We start from the raw sequence: 16,781 nt of genomic DNA on the forward strand, positions 1-16,781 counted from the left end.
CTCTCCCTGCCTTTGTTATCGTGGTCGCCATGGGAATCCATATCTGTAGCTGGAGCGGAGGGTGGGTGGGATCTTGTTGGGAGGGGCCCTAGCAGAGGTGCGGCTCCCAAACTGTAGCTGCTGGGTGCAGGAGAATATCAGTCCTGATAATTACTGGCAACATGAAAAAATGATGTCACGCGCATGTGACTGAGCTCAGGCCCCACATCAGTTCTAGATCCTGCACACACAACGCATTGTATAGACAGCGACCCCTCTCTGTACAGGAAAGGGTGGTCCACAGCTTCCATAAAGTATAATGGCAGGGAGGGGGAAACACCCCTGCCAATGCATTTCCAGGCTGGTAGTTGATAATAGCGCCCTCCTCAGGTCAGGAGCTGTTGATCACCTCTCTAGAAAGGTTCTGGAATCTGAATCTTATGTAATTGCAGCTGTAGATTCTGCCTGGCAAGGCAACAGTTAAATACAATGATGTGGCTGTGCAACATCCCCCACCGGGGCCTAGCCTTTTCTCGGGCCTGGAGGCAGCCGGGGCCCGCAGTACCTGAGTGGCTGGCGGTGGCGGCCTAAGCACGCTGTTGTCACGGTGCTTGGTACGGGGGAACCGGAGGGCTGTCCTACAGCCTGGCAGGTCTCCAGCAGGGTGGTGTTGGCAAGAAATGATGAGGGAGAGGCTGCTATAGCGGATCTCCCTGGGGCAACCCTTTAGTGTCCAGAGTGTGAGTCTCTGTGTAGTGGACAGGGTGCCGGTGATGAAGGCAGCCGTATTAGCAGGGACCAGACGGAGACAGAGGTTGAACGAAAACAACTTACAGTTCTTTATTGGAACCGTCAGGAACTGCAGCAACGTGCCTTTAACAGAGTGGTGGAGTGCTGAGATGCATTTGGAGGGAGCCACAGGAGATAGATCGCCAGCCTGGATATAGAGGGTAGGCCAGGAGGCAGCTGTGTCCTAATAGGAAGCTTCAGCTTGTCCTGTGGGGCTTCAGGTATCACCTTTAGAGGTAAGATGATACCCCTTTTCCTCACTACACTAACTCTAATCTATTACTCCACTCTTCAGAGGCAGGGGCTAGGCTCTTCCTGCTCTGGTATGGGCTAGACTGAGATTACGCACTAACTGAGCTGGTCTCTTCTCTATAACTCACTGAGCTGGTCCTCTGGAACTGAGCTCTAGAAGTTCTGATCTGAGCTGAGCTCAGACTAAGCTGTTCTCTGGAACTGAGCCCAGACTAAAAGCTCTGGAACATTCCTGGCCAGGGGGTTTTGTAACTTCCCCTTGGTCAGGTGGTGGCTGCTCCTCCAATCACATCTCAGCTTACATAGGACCGGATGTAATACAGATCATTGGATGATAGAACTTACATCACACAAAAGTTAACTTCTGCCTTGCCAGGCAGGATTCACCACTGCAATATCCCCTATGTCCTATAAGGACCATGTAGTGTAATGTTGTGACATCTTGTGGGGCGTATTCGCAAACACTCCCTCGCCTTGCATCGGCGAGGGTGTTGCAGCTGTATTGTTAGCTGGAAGGTGATTGGAGAGGAGCCACCACCTGACCAGGGGGGGGGGGGGGTATATAACCCCTGCTGGGTGAGAGGACATGGTCTTCTGGTGAGCGCACGGCAGTCCCAGAACTGATGGTTCTCAGACAAATAGCAGACTGGTGATATCTGTGATATTCCAAATCACAGAAAACCACAAAAATTGTGTAATCAGATATAGTTACCTTGCAGAAGTATACAATCTAAAATTGTCTCAAAGGGCATAATCGTCTGCTGTCCATTTGCCAATTCGTAACTCAGACATATTTCGCTTACGGGCTGGGGTGGGAGGTGGCAGGTAAATATGTTGTCCCTATGGGGTCCCCTTTAACCCCCGCCCTGACAAGAGCAGTCTACAGCTTTCCCTGTAAAAAAATAGCCTGCCCCCTATACACGCCCATTACCCTGACGCATTTCGTCCTCTGGCTCCTCAAAGGGAATAAAGTGCATCGATGCTGGTACTGGCCATCCATCGGGGTGGCATAGCATGGGCCAGACATCCAGTGGCTTGCAGGTCAAATCGGGCTTATCGTAGGCTACACCCTGGTGAAAAAACTGCTCATCTCCAGTTCTGGGGGTGGACTAGGAGATACAATATCCGGCTGGCGTTCCGTTTGTGCCAGATAGATGGTACTTCCGCCTCTTCAAGTCTAAAGCCCCACCCCCTTATGTATCTGATTGGGCGGACCCCCCTATACAGTTGCTCCTATAGGCCCAGCACGTCCACATCGGGACGCAACTGCCCCGAGTAAATATCTTTAGATCCAGAGATAATATGATAACAAGGTCCGACCATATCTCTAAATTATACCCATTATCCGTGCGATGTGTCTATATAAAGAGACCCCCTTCCAGTAGAGGAGACCTAGAATTACATTACACATAAAGTTAGAGAGAAATCGAGCGTTTACGAGGTCACACATCCAATTGCCACCAACAGCCGGATGACAATCCTGGCATATACATCTGCGTCTTTATAGGGGGTGACATAACTGGGAGGCTTTTGTAGGGGGCTGTGCTGGCCTCAAGATCAGTAAATTTAAAGGAATGGTGTAAAAACCAATTGGTCATTGAGGCCATTGGGAGAGATGGTATCCAATGTAACGATCCAACCTGCCTCCTTCTGGAGGATCATCTTGTGCCACTTGCCGCTGTGCTCAGGGTATGAAACCGCATCGCTGCCGCATCACCGTTATGGTACGCCCAGACATGGTTTGATATTGGTTTGTCTTTTTTGTGGGTCTCCAAGATGTTCCCCCACTCTTCTACGCAGCTCCCTGTAGGTCTTACCCACATACTCAGTACCACACGTACGTGTAACTTTGTACATGACACCAGTCCTCGTGCAGTCTATGTAGTCTCTAATGGTCTAACGTTTCCTGTAACGCTACTTGTGAATGTAAGGGCAGGCAATAACTCCCAGTCACCCGCCTGACTATGGCTATTCACTAGACAATCTCGAGTGGAACCTCTTTTGTGAGAAGTGATTGAGGGGCTTAGGCCTACCAGATTTTTTTAAATCTTTGTTCATCAACAGAATGGGCCAATGTCTCTCCAGGATCTTCCTGGCATCCTCCGACCCATTGTCAAAAGTGGCTATGACCTTCAGTTTATCGTCTGATTCCTTCTTTTCTTTTGGTGGACCATGTAGAAGATCAGTATGACTTTTACTTAAACTGTCCTGATAAGCCTCTGAGGAACCTATCAGGAGACCCACGCTCAAGGAATCTGTCGTTTGCCGCCGGAACTCGTTTTCTGAACTGTAGTTTCAGTGTACCCGCAGGTATCACCCCTTGGGCATTCCTTTACGTAGGGGAAATGGGTGATGACTGTCCCATCTTAATAGTGAATTGGTTGCTGTTGGTTTGCGATAAATGGACGAGTGTAGTGTACCATCCGGTAATTTCGTGATCAGCGCGTCTAGGAACGGAAGGTTTGTTTTATAAATCTCTGATGTAAAATGCCTATATGATTCTGGTTGAGTGAATTTACAAAGTTGCCAAACTCATCCGGTCCCCCACGTTTCTGTTCCTCTGGGGGTATGTGTTCTCTAAAAATACGGGCCCCTGAGTCCCTTCCACCTCTTTTGGTACTATGTCCTTTTTTTATCTTTATAGGACCCTTCACTATCTGATACTCCCGCCTCTGTTGAAGAGACCTCCGTATCAGTGGCACAGGGTTGATGTCTTTGGCTCAATATGCAATAAACCCTATTCTCTTTGAAGTCCTGAAGGTCTCTTATGAATTGTTGATGCTTTCTATCTTTTTAGAAATATTGTTATTTATTCACTGTCTGATCCCTGGATATGGCTGTTACCACCACGGGCTCCCCATCCATCACCCAGGGACTCATCCTATAGACACCTCAGGGGTTGCCCCATGGAGAACAAGTACATCAGGACAGTCCTCCGGTCCCCATACTAAGCACCGTGACACTAGCGTGCCTAGGCTGCAACCACCAGCCACTCCGGTATTCTGGGTCCCGGCTGCCTCCAGGCCTCAAGTAAAGGCCCAGTGGGGGGTGTTGCACATTTATATATTGTGCACATCCTGTGATGCTGCCATGTGTTCATCTTGTTATTCCTGTGTAGGTGTTGTATAGTGTAGTTGGACATGTTTTTATATATTGTCCTCTTTGTGATGTAGTAGATTCCTGTATGATGCAGAGATCCAGTGCTCTGTGCTCTCAGCTCTGTGTCTCCCCTGCCTTGTTGTGCACTAGATCTCTGTACAAGCAGTTACCCGGATGCTGTGACATCATGCAAAAGATGAGAAAAAAGTCTGCTCACCGATTCACAGCAAGATGGGTCAAGGTCCGTGCTGTAGATCCCTCCTGGACTGGAGAAAGTAACACAATCACTTCTGGTTTGTTGATCCAGCAAACAGGACAATGACGCTGTCCGGCTAGCGGGTGTGGATCCTCTGGACCACTGCAGACGATGACACAAGCCACTACCTGGGACCGGAGTCTAAGGGGTGCCCGGTCTACACAAGAGCCCGCCGCAAGGCGAGTTAGACAAGCTGCAAAGTGGTACCACCAGGTCGTTCCTCAGGCGTGACATGTCTGCAGTGGCGACCAAGGTTGAAGTACAGAGACTGCTGGAGCCGGGGAAGGTGAGTGAAGCCGGCCACCGGACCCTGGAGAGGCATGGGTGCACCCGCGATCCGAGCCAGGGATCGCGGGAGCACCCGTGACAGTACTCCCCCTCCCCTTTGGCCTCCCCCTCTTCTTCTTGGTCCCAAGAAATCTCTGGAGGAGAGTCCGATCCAAAATGTTCTCTTCAGGCTCCCAAGATCTATCCTCCGGCCCGAACCCCTTCCAGTCTACAAGATAGAACCGCTTACCCCTCATGATCTTCATCTTCAGAACTTCCTTAACTTCATAGACATCTGGGGAAACCGCTACAGGAGCAGGAGGAGGGGATTGCTGGGAGAAGTGATTCAAGATGATTGGCTTCAGGAGGGAGACATGGAAGGAGTTTGGGATGCGCATAGATGGAGGAAGGCGGAGCTTGTAGGCCACGGGGTTGATACGCTTCAGCACCTCAAATGGACCCAGATAGCGAGGGCCAAGCTTGTAGCTGGTAATCTTCAGCTGGACATATTTTGAAGACAGCCACACTTTATCACCTGGAGAGAAGATGGGAGGAGGCCTGCGTTTCTTGTCAGCCTGGAGCTTGGTACGAGTGGAAGCCTGCCGCAATGAAAGGCGAGTCTGCTCCCAGATGGTCTTCAGATCGCGTATCAACTATTCAACAGCAGGAACATCCGTAGGCACAGGTAGAGGAAGAGGAGGACGTGGATATTGTCCATAAACGATGAAGAAGGGAGAAGCACAAGAATTTTCAGAGTTCGGGGAATTGTATAAGAAATCCGCCCATGGCAATAAAGCGGACCAGTCGTCTTGGCGAGCAGAGACGAAATGGCGAAGGTAGCAGCCTAGAGTTTGGTTGACTCTCTCTACCTGTCCATTAGACTGCGGATGGTATGCAGAAGAGAAGTCCAGTTTCACCTGTAGCTGATTACACAGAGATCGCCAGAAGCAAGAGACAAACTGAACCCCTCGATCCGAAATGATGAGCAACGGAAGTCCATGCAGCCGAAAGATGTTGAAAAAGAATAGGCTGGCAAGGTGCGGAGCAGACGGCAGACCAGGCAATGGAACGAAATGGGACATTTTTGAGAACCGGTCGGTTACCACCCAGATGCCAGTATTCCCAGAGGACAGTGGAAGGTCTGTAATAAAGTCCATGGCCATGTGAGTCCACGGGCTGCTGGGTATCGGCAACGGCATCAGGAGACCAGCAGGTTTGAGGTGTGATGGCTTGTTATGAGCACAGGAAATACAGGAACCCACGAAATCTCGCACATCTTTGGCCAGGTCTGGCCACCAATAGTAATGGGAAATAGAACACTGTACCCCAGGGTGTCCAGCCACACGAGAGCAATATCCCCAAGTCAGAATTCTCCTACGTAGGGCAGGTCGAACATATGTCTTGCCTGGTGGAAGCTGCCAGAGGTCCACTGAAGCAGCAAGAACCAGCCGTTCCGGAGGAACAATATGACTAGGAGCAGGATCTTCTCCAACCACATCTGAAGCACGAGAAAGAGCATCGGCTTTAATGTTCTTCTCTGCAGGGCGGAAATGTATGAGAAAATCAAATCGGGTCAAGTATAAATATGGACCAGATGACGAGCTCCTTCCAGAAGATAGCGCCATTCCTCCAAAGCTAGCTTTATGGCCAAGAGTTCCCGATCTCCAATGGAATAATTCCTTTCGGGAGGTGTGAACGTCTTTGAGAAGAAACCGCATGTGAAGGTACGACCTTTTGGCCCCTTCTGGGTAAGGACGGCCCCAGCACCAATGGATGAGGCATCAACCTCTAACTGGAAAGGCTTTTCCGTGTCAAGCCTTGTGAGTACAGGCGCAGAGGCAAAAGCAGACTTCAACCTAGTGAAGGCATCTTCAGCAGCCGGAGGCCATTGTCTTGGATTAGCATTCTTCTTAGTCAATGTCACGATGGGAGCCACAAGAGAGGAGAAGTGGGGAATAAATTGTTGATAATAGTTGGCGAAGCCCAAAAATCTCTGTGTGGCACGTAACCCCACTGGGCGAGGCCACTGAAGTACAGCTGCCAACTTGGAAGGATCCATTTGAAGGCCTTTATCAGAAATTACATATCCCAGAAACGGAAGACTACTCTGGTGAAATAAGCATTTCTCGAGTTTGGCATATAAACGGTTGCGCCTGAGGACCTGTCAGACATGGATGTGGTGAGACTGTAGGTCTGGGGAAAAAACTAAAATGTAGTCCAGGTAGACTATGACACAAGAGTAGAGCAAGTCTCTGAAGATGTCATTAACAAATTCTTGGAAAACAGTTGGAGCATTGCGGGGTCCAAAGGGCATTACCAGATACTCAAAAGGTCTGTCACGGATATTGAAAGCTGTCTTCCACTCGTCGCCTTCCCGAATACGGATGAGGTTGTATGCCCCTCGGAGATGCAGCTTGGTGAAAACCTTGGCACCCCGGAGTCGGTCAAAGAGTTCAGTGATGAGAGGTAACGAGTAGTGGTTTTTTACCGTGACTTTATTGAGACCGCGGTAATCTATGCACAGACGGAGGGAACCATCCTACTTGGATACAAAGAAGAAGCCAGCACCAGTGGGAGAAGAAGACTTCCGGATGAAACCCTTTTGCAAATTCTCCTTAATATAGGCAGACATAGCCTCGGTCTCAGGCACCGACAACGGGTATACTCGTCCTCGTGGAGGAGACATACCTGGCAGCAGGTCAATGGGACAGTCATAGGGGCGGTGTGGAGGCAGGACCTCTGCTTGTTTTTCAGAAAAAACATCAGCATAGTCTCGGTAGCATGCTGGAAGATTCTTCAGAGGCTTGTCAACCCGGGTAGTTGGCAAGACAGATACTGGGTGAGGAACTTCTAGGCAATGAGACTGACAGTCCAGACCCCAATGGAGAACTTCTCCCGTCTACCAATTAAGGACGGGTGCGTGACAATCTCGTGGTCGAAGTCCAGGCACAGGGTCAGGGCAGGCGGCAGAGATGCGAAGTCAGACTCCGGTCCGGGGTCAGCAACAGGAGGTCCAAGCGGAAGGTTATGGGAACACAGCACACAGGACAGCAGCACGGAGGAACACTGGTACCAGGGAACACGGAGGAGCTCAGGTAACACTGGAACACAGAGGGACTCAGGAACGCAGGAGACACAGGAACGCAGGGGCACAGGAATCTCAAGCAAATTGCAGAATAGCTTTCTCTCAGGCTGTGAGGCACAAAGATCCGGCAAGGGCTTGCAGGAAGAGGCAGGCTTATATAGAGTTAATGAAATGGCCAGCGCTTTAAATCTTAGCGAGACGGCGCTCGCGCGCCCTAGAAGAAGGGGACGCACGCGCCAAGCCGCGGGAGCTGCAGAGGACGCCGCTGGAGCCGGGGAAGGTGAGTGAAGCCGGCAACCGGACCATATACAATTTTACAATATTCCATGTAACAGCTTAAATGCTGTGATGCGATTTTTTAAGCTGTTACATGGAATATTGTAAAGTTGGATATGGTCCTGAAATAAAGCGAGAAGAAATTTTTATTTGACAAAGTGTTTGAGCATCATTGTCCTGTTTGCTGGATCAACAAACCAGAAGTGATTGTGTTGATCTGATTCTGTGTCCTGATTGGCTGGGCTGTTTGTGCACATTCATGTGGATGCCCTCATTGCCTCAGTGCCCTTAGCTGATGTCACAACCATGAAGTCCCATTCACTGCAGGAAAAGCGGAGAGGATTTTACAGATAGGGCTGATAGATATATGAGACTGTATCTCAGAATAGGAATAAGTCGGCAGCAGGATACAGGTATCACTGCAGAGGAGAACAGGCTACTGCACTGCCCTCCACCCCCGGTTTGCATCTATATAATAAGGTTAGATTATCATATGGATACGTATGGGAATGAGGGCAGTGCAGGAGCCTGTATACAGGGATCACAGCCCGGCACAGCATGGAGGGAGAGACCGGCCCATCAGCTGTTTGAGGGCTACGGCCCACAGAGAATCCTCCTGCTGAACTCTATGGCCAATCAGCGCACAGAGGCAGCGGCACATGAAGGGTTAATCATTATGGTAATGGATCTTCCTCTTCACATGAGAAATCTTAGTGTTTTCAGGAGCTGGTTGGGTGTCTCCCGGTGGTGTTGGGTGTAGCTGACATTGGGTCTAACTGTTCAAACCGGGAATGTGGCTCATTATGAAGGGACAGTCACGACAAGACTATTTTTTAGGGTAGAAATATGAACATTGGAGAATGTTGTTTACATATTCATGGCCATATATATATGTATATATGTATGTAGGGATTTCCCCCAACAGTCCTGGTTTCTGAGGAACAGTCCAAATCCTTAGGGTCTATTCCACCGTTCTGTGTGGAGAAGGGAGCCTCAGTTTCCCACTTCACCATTGAGCAGGAGTGATGACACCAATATATTACTGCCCTCTGAGCCACACACAGAAGTGGCAAGGGGTTACCGGGCCTAGGTGGGTATTAGTTTTTGGTTATGAAGGGGGTACATGAAATGGGGGCATTATAAGAATTGGGTGCACAAAAGTTGTACATTATCCGAGGGGGGGGGGCACAATAGTGAGTATTTTAAGTGGGGGGCACATTATGGTGTTGTTTAGGGTGGTGACAAATAAGAATTGGGCATTTTACAGTTTAGGGGCATTCTATAACATGCAAGTCACAATAATTGGGGCATTATATTGTGTGGGAGTAGAGGAAGGGGCATTATACTGTGTGGATAGGCCATAAGTAGACATTACACCAAGTGGAAGTCCATAGGGGTGGCCAAAGACAGTTTGTAGGTTGTAAGGGGAGGAAGGTATTATTGTGTGGGGACATTAGGATATGGGTTCAGGGTGGATTAAAAGACATGTTCTGAAAACTTTTAAAAAGTTCTGACTTGGAGCTAAGACTCTCAGAAATAATCCATCATCACAGCTGCCAAGTAAATGTAAATGTAAGCTACCGGTGACATCATACATGTAGAGACTCGTCTTCTAGACCAAAATAACATCTTACATATATCCATGATATGGGTAATTGACTTGAAACACAAATATCATTAATATATCCAAAAATCAGGCACTTGGGAAAGTATCGCACATTTTTGAGCCCTGGAAGCTGTACACCCAGCTGCACTCCCAGCTAGTAAGTCGGCCAACCGAGTGAACACCTCAAATCTCAAATCTTCCACCATTCTGCCTGCTGTGACTTGAAATTAAATATAAAATACAAAGAAAAAACATAACATTCAGTTAGGTGTATCCACCAACACTTTACTCCTGAAGAGCTTTTCATAATTTGGTTGTTGTTTCTGTCTCCTTAGGATTCCGGAGATCCCCACACCATTGAAGCCATACTGCGAGCACCTGCTGAAAACAATGATGGAGAGATTGACTTTAAGGAATTTTTAGAACTTGTAGCAAAAGTTGCTGTTGCTTATTTTGAAGCTCTGAGGTCCAAGAAACATCCTCAAAAACATGTGAATTAACCCCAAAACAAGATTGAACCAAGAGAGAGGGCTCAACCCAAGCTCAAATCCTCAAACATGACAAAACCCAGAAAGAAGATCCAACTGAGAAAAGTGAGCCAACTCAAAGACAAGCTCTAACCCAAAATCAAGACCCAAACCAGATGAAGGACCCAATACTGAAACAGGACCCAACAGAGAAACAAAACCCAATCCACAAACAAAATCAAAACGAAAAACAAGATGCAGCCCCAAAATGTGATTCATTCCAAAAATAAGACCCAACCCAAAAAACAGAACCAACCAAGGAACAAGATTCCAGACAAAAATAAGAACCAACAGAGATAAAACACTGAAGCACAAGAAGCACAAACTAAGAAAGAAGGAACAAACAAAAAACAATGTTCAGTTCTTCTGCAAGATCAGACCCAAAAACAAGACCAAACCGAGAAACAAGAACCTATCCAAAAACAAGATCCAGCTCAGAAACAAGAACAAATCGAGAAGAAAGACCCAAACCAGAAATAACACTTTATAAGGAAGGAAGACTCCACTCAGCAAACCAAGAGCATAATTCAGCTCATGAGCCTGACCCTCAAACTGGCTCCAACCCAAAAGAAGATCCAACCAAACAAGACTCAACTCATCTAACTGAAAACATGATTCAGCTGTTCAGCCGAATGTGAAAATCAAGCATGGCCTGACCCTAAAACTGGGCCAAACCCAAAAAGAAGAGAAGTCACAAAAAGAAAATCTACCTGAGAAACAGGAACAAGAATCCAATCAAATTGACCAAAAAAGAGAACCTAACCCAGAAAAACCCAACCAAAATGGAAGATCCGTCTAAGATAAAAGACTCAACTAAAAAAGGAGACCCAATTCAAAAGCAAGACCCCATCATAAAGGAGAAACCAGTCATTTTGAAAGATCCTAAAACAAGATGTGACTGTAAATAGGACTAAAAAAGAGGACGCCGCTCTGAGTGAGGACCTAAGCAAGAAAGAAGACACAGCTCAGAACCAATGCTCTGTACAAAAAGATCCAAAGCAGAAACCAGATCCAACAAAGAAGCAATGTTCAGCCCTCATGCAAGATATGACCCAGAAGCATGACTGGACATTAAAGCAGGATCCAATCCAAAAAGATGACCCAAACAAAAAGGAAGATCCAACTGAGAAAAAAGACCCAACCAAAAAAGATGACCCAACTCAGACGCAAGAAACAACCAAAACAGAAGATCAAACTGAGAAAAAAGACCCAACCAAAAAAGATGACCCAACTCAAAAGCAAGAAACGACCAAAACAGAAGATCAAACTGAGAAACATTACCCAACCAAAACAGAAGACCCGACTCAGCAACAAGACCCAACCAAAGAAAAGACCTGATTATTCAGAAAAATAGACTAATGAAAGTGGACCCAGCTCTGAAAGGGGACCGAAGCAAAGAGAAGACCCGGGTCAGAAACAAGTGGACACTGAAGAAGGATCCAAAAAGATGACCCAAACCAAGAGGAAGACCCAACTCAGAAAAAAGACCCAACTAAAAAGAAGACTCAACCTCAGTCTAATAAAATCACTGTCACCAGTCAGTCCTTGGTGTTTGTATAATCACTGCCACCAGTCAGTCCTCAGTCTAGTATAATCACTGCCACCAGTCAGTACTCAGTATAGTATAATCACTGTCACCAGTCAGTCCTCAGTCTAGTATAATCACTTCCACCAGTCAGTACTCAGTATAGTATAATCACTGCCACCAGTCAGTCCTCAGTCTAGTATAATCACTGCCACCAGTTAGTCCTCAGTCTAGTATAATCACTGCCACCAGTCAGTCCTCAGTCTAGTATAATCACTACCACCAGTCAGTCCACAGTCTAGTATAATCACTGTCACCAGTCAGTCCTTGGTGTTTGTATAATCACTGTCACCAGTCAGTCCTCAGTCTAGTATTATCACTGTCACCAGTCAGTCCTCTGTCTAGTATAATCACTGTCATCAGTCATTCCTCAGTCTAGTATATACACTGCCACCAGTCAGTCCTCAGTCTAGTATAATCACTGTCACCAGTCAGTCCTCAGTCTAGTATAATCACTGTCACCAGTCAGTACTCAGTCTAGTATAATCACTGCCACCAGTCAGTCCTCAGTCTAGTATAATCACTGTCACCAGTCAGTCCTCAGTCTAGTATAATCACTGTCACCAGTCAGTCCTCTGTCTAGTATAATCACTGGCAACAGTCAGTCCTCTGTCTAGTATAATCACTGGCAACAGTCAGTCCTCTGTCTAGTATAATCACTACCACCAGTCAGTCATCAGTCTAGTATAATCACTACCACCAGTCAGTCCTCAGTCTAGTATAATCACTGGCACCAGTCAGTCCTCAGTCTAGTATAATCACTGGCAACAGTCAGTCCTCAGTCTAGTATAATCACTGGCACCAGTCAGTCCTCAGTCTAGTATAATCACTGCTACCAGTTAGTCCTCAGTCTAGTATAATCACTACCACCAGTCAGTCCTCAGTCTAGTATAATCACTGGCAACAGTCAGTCCTCAGTCTAGTATAATCACTGCTACCAGTTAGTCCTCAGTCTAGTATAATCACTACCACCAGTCAGTCCTCAGTCTAGTATAATCACTGCCACCAGTCAGTCCTCAGTCTAGTATAATCACTACCACCAGTCAGTCCTCAGTCTAGTATAATCATTGTCACCAGTCAGTTCTCAGTCTAGTATAATCACTGGCACCAGTCAGTCCTCAGTCTAGTATAATCACTGGCACCAGTCAGTCCTCTGTCTAGTATAATCACTACCACCAGTCAGTCATCAGTCTAGTATAATCATTGTCACCAGTCAGTTCTCAGTCTAGTATAATCACTGGCACCAGTCAGTCCTCAGTCTAGTATAATCACTGGCACCAGTCAGTCCTCTGTCTAGTATAATCACTACCACCAGTCAGTCATCAGTCTAGTATAATCATTGTCACCAGTCAGTCCTTGGTGTTTGTATAATCGCTGTCATCAGTCAGTCCTCAGTCTAGTATAATAACTGTTACCAGTCAGTCCTCAGTCTAGTATAATCACTGGCACCAGTCATTCCTCAGTCTAGTATAATCACTGCCACCAGTCAGTCCTCAGTCTAGTATAATCACTGCCACCAGTCAGTCCTCAGTCTATTATAATCACTGTTACCAGTCAGTCCTCAGACTAGTATAATCACTACCACCAGTCAGTCCTTGGTGTCTGTATAATCACTGTCACCAGTCAGTTCTCAGTCTAGTATAATCACTGTCACCAGTCAGTCCTCAGTCTAGTATAATCACTGTTACCAGTCAGTCCTCAGTCTAGTATAATCACTGCCACCAGTCAGTCCTCAGTCTAGTATAATCACTGCCACCAGTCAGTCCTCAGTCTAGTATAATCACTGCCACCAGTCAGTCCTCAGTGTCATATAATCACTACCACCAATTGTTCCTCAGTTTAGTATCACCACCAGTCGGTCCTCAGTGTAGTATAATCTCTACCACTAAACTGTACACAGTAGCTGCCCGCTCTGTTTTTGCTTCATTAGGGCCTGATGTAGCCTCTGAACCCAGGCTGGTGCTGGCTGATATGTTCAATCCTGCACCTCTGTTTTGAGACCCCATTCCCATTGTAGTGGCAACGTCTGGAGGCAGCCGGGGCCCAGAATACTGGAGTGACTGGCGGTTCCGGCCTGGGGCACGCTGTGGTCACGGTGCTTGGTATGGGGACCGGAGGACTGTCCTACAGCCTGGCCGCTCTCCAGCAGGTGGTGTGTGCAAGAAATATGGAGGGAGAGGCTGAGGTACTGAATCTCCCTGGGGCAACCCCTGAGTGTCTGTAAAATAAGTCCCTGGGTAATGGATGGGGAGCCCGTGGTGGTAACAGCCGTATCCAGGGCCTCAGATGGAGGCAACGTTGTGCAAATCAACTTATGGATCTTTATTGAACAGGTAGGTATAATACATACGGTATACCTGCCATCTGACTGTCTTACCCTCTAGGTTTTAGGCGCAAGCCTGTGGTCAGGAGTTTGACATAAAGATGGTCTGACACAGTCTTAGCTACATCCCTGCAAAGTCTAAAGAAAGAGGTTATATGCAAACTGACTTAAGTTGTGCAAAAACAGTAATCACAGTGGCTTTACCAGCCCAATGGGTGCACAGCTTAAAGGAAACCTACCAGTTAGAATGGTAGGGGTAAGCAGTAAGTACCGAGCACCAGCTCAGGGTGAGCTCAGGGTGAGCTGGTGCCGGTACTTACTTTCATTAGTGTTATTAACTGCTGTATCGCGGTTTTAACACTTTTTAAACTTTAGAGCAGAAAAGGCTTCGGCGGTGCGTGCGCACGCCTACATAGGAAATGCCGGAAATATTGCACGCGCACGGTCACGCCCAGCGCCGAAGCCTCTTCTGCTCTAAAGTTTAAAAAGTGTTAAAACCCTGATACAGCAGTTAATAACACATATGAAAGCTCACCCTGAGCTGGTGCTCGGTACTTACTGCTTACCCCTACCATTCTAACTGGTAGGTTTCCTTTAAAACGTTACCATGACGTTACTGGAAGCAGCACTGCTACCTTGGGTTGCAAGGCACACCATGTATTGTCTACACTGGGAAAGAAGCCTTTGCTTCATCGTTTAAGTGCTAATAAAGCTGGGTGAACACTGAATTGCTGGTTTTCTTTGTTGAAACTGTTCTGTACGTTATCTGAAAGACGTTTTACATTTTTAGTTGCTCAGAAGTAGGAGTGCCGAGCTCCGGGGCATCATCCTCATCAGCCGGTGGATCTGTAGAGCCCATCCTCATGGACGGATCTAAGAACAAGTAGATGGGCCCTCGAGCTAGTGCCATTGCTCCATCTGTAGCCTCCAACTCTTCTGGAGCCGGGTCATCACCCCACTGAGAAGGAATCGCTGGGAGGTCACCCCTCACCGGAACTTCTGGATCTGCTTCATCCTCAGCGGCTTCTTTGGCCATGGAAGACCCTTGAGAGCCGCACATACTTGCCACTGGAGAGTGTTTACCTGGACCAGTCCATGGATGGCATTGGGGCCTGTGCTTATGATGGCGGTAGACGGGGCACTCACAGGGGTCACTGTTTGGGGCACTGCAGATTGGGGAACAGCTGAAAGATGCAGCCAGGAATGCTCATTGTACAGATCCTTGTAGGCCTTTCTCTTGGGATCTGGAATCCAGAGGAGGCAGTCGGGGCCCAGAATACCGGAGTGGCTGGCGGTTGCGGCCAAGGGTGCGCTGTGGTCATGGTGCTTAGTATGGGGACTGGAGGGCTGTCCTACAGCCTGGCAGGTCTCCAGCAGGTGGTGTCTGTAAGATATGTCCCTGGGTGATGGATGGGGAGCCTGTGGTGGTAACAGCTGTATCCAGGGATCAGACGGAGGCAACGTTGTGCAAATCAACTCACGGTTCTTTATTGAACAGGTAGCAGCCAACTGGCCAGAGCAATGAAACAGAAGATCTAGATTCAGATACTGGAGTGGTCGTGGAGAGTGGTCCGCAGAAATAGTGCTCCAGCCTGGCAGTAGGTGCTGGGATAATGGAGATGGAGCTGTGTCCAAACTGTGGAAGCTGCAGCTCTGGATTAGAGTCTCCTGACTTTGTTCCCGAAATTGGTTTCTGTATTAGCAATGAAGGTGTGCTCCACACTATCTCTTCACTCTCAGACTCCTGTAGTCTGGACTGCTGACAGACTCTGAAGGACAGACTCCTGAGAAGGAGCATGAGGTCTGGACTGCCTGTATGCTGGCAGGGGTATTGGAATCCCTTAAATCTGGTCTTTGATGTTGCTAAGGTAGACTGGGCATCAGTGGAGGGCAGAATGGTGGAAATGTTATGTTCTCCTGGAGGTTGTATGTTCTCCTGGAGGTTATATGTTCTCCTGGAGGTTGTATGTTTTCCTGGAGGTTATAGGTTCTCCTGGAGGTTATATGTTCTCCTGGAAGTTATATGTTCTCCTGGAGGTTGTATGTTCTCTTGGAGGTTGTATGTTATTCAGGAGGTTGTATGTTCTCCTGGAGGTTGTATGTTATTCGGGAGGTTGTGTGTTCTCCTGGAGGTTGTATGTTATTCGGGAGGTTGTATGTTCTCCTGGAGGTTGTATGTTCTCCTGGAGGTTATATGTTCTCCTGGAGGTTGTATGTTCTCCTGGAGGTTATATGTTCTCCTGTAGGTTGTATGTTATTCGGGAGGTTATATGTTCTCCTGGAGGTTGTATGTTTTCCTGGAGGTTATAGGTTCTCCTGGAGGTTATATGTTCTCCTGGAGGTTATATGTTCTCCTGGAGGTTGTATGTTCTCTTGGAGGTTGTATGTTATTCAGGAGGTTATATGTTCTCCTGGAGGTTGTATGTTATTCGGGAGGTTGTGTGTTATTCGGGAGGTTGTATGTTCTCCTGGAGGTTGTATGTTCAGCTGGAGGTTGTATGTTATTCGGGAGGTTATATGTTCTCCTTGAGGTTGTATGTTCTCCTGGAGGTTGTATGTTCTCCGGGAGGTTGTATGTTCTCCTGGAGGTTGTATGTTCTCCTGGAGGTTATATGTTCTCCGGGAGGTTATATGTTCTCCTGGAGGTTGTATGTTCTCCTGGAGGTTGTATGTTCTCCTGGAGGTTGTATGTTATTCGGCAGGTTATATGTTCTCCTAGAGGTTGTGTGTTCTCCTG

The 16,781-nt window shown here is 47.6% G+C and overlaps 1 protein-coding gene across 1 annotated transcript in view; it reads left to right on the plus strand.

Moving 5' to 3' along the window:
* LOC140069130 (protein S100-A1-like) overlaps positions 1 to 11,677 on the plus strand; it is a 53,466-nt gene extending 41,789 nt beyond the window's left edge. Inside the window, exon 3 of the mRNA XM_072114493.1 lies at positions 9,945 to 11,677. Coding sequence (XP_071970594.1) covers positions 9,945 to 10,109 — 165 coding nt within the window. The 3' untranslated portion in view covers positions 10,110 to 11,677. The remainder of the gene's footprint in view (positions 1 to 9,944) is intronic.
* The last annotated feature ends 5,104 nt before the right edge of the window (positions 11,678 to 16,781 follow it).

Source organism: Engystomops pustulosus, chromosome 7 (assembly GCF_040894005.1).
Source record: "Engystomops pustulosus chromosome 7, aEngPut4.maternal, whole genome shotgun sequence".
NCBI classification, from domain to species: domain Eukaryota; kingdom Metazoa; phylum Chordata; class Amphibia; order Anura; family Leptodactylidae; genus Engystomops; species Engystomops pustulosus.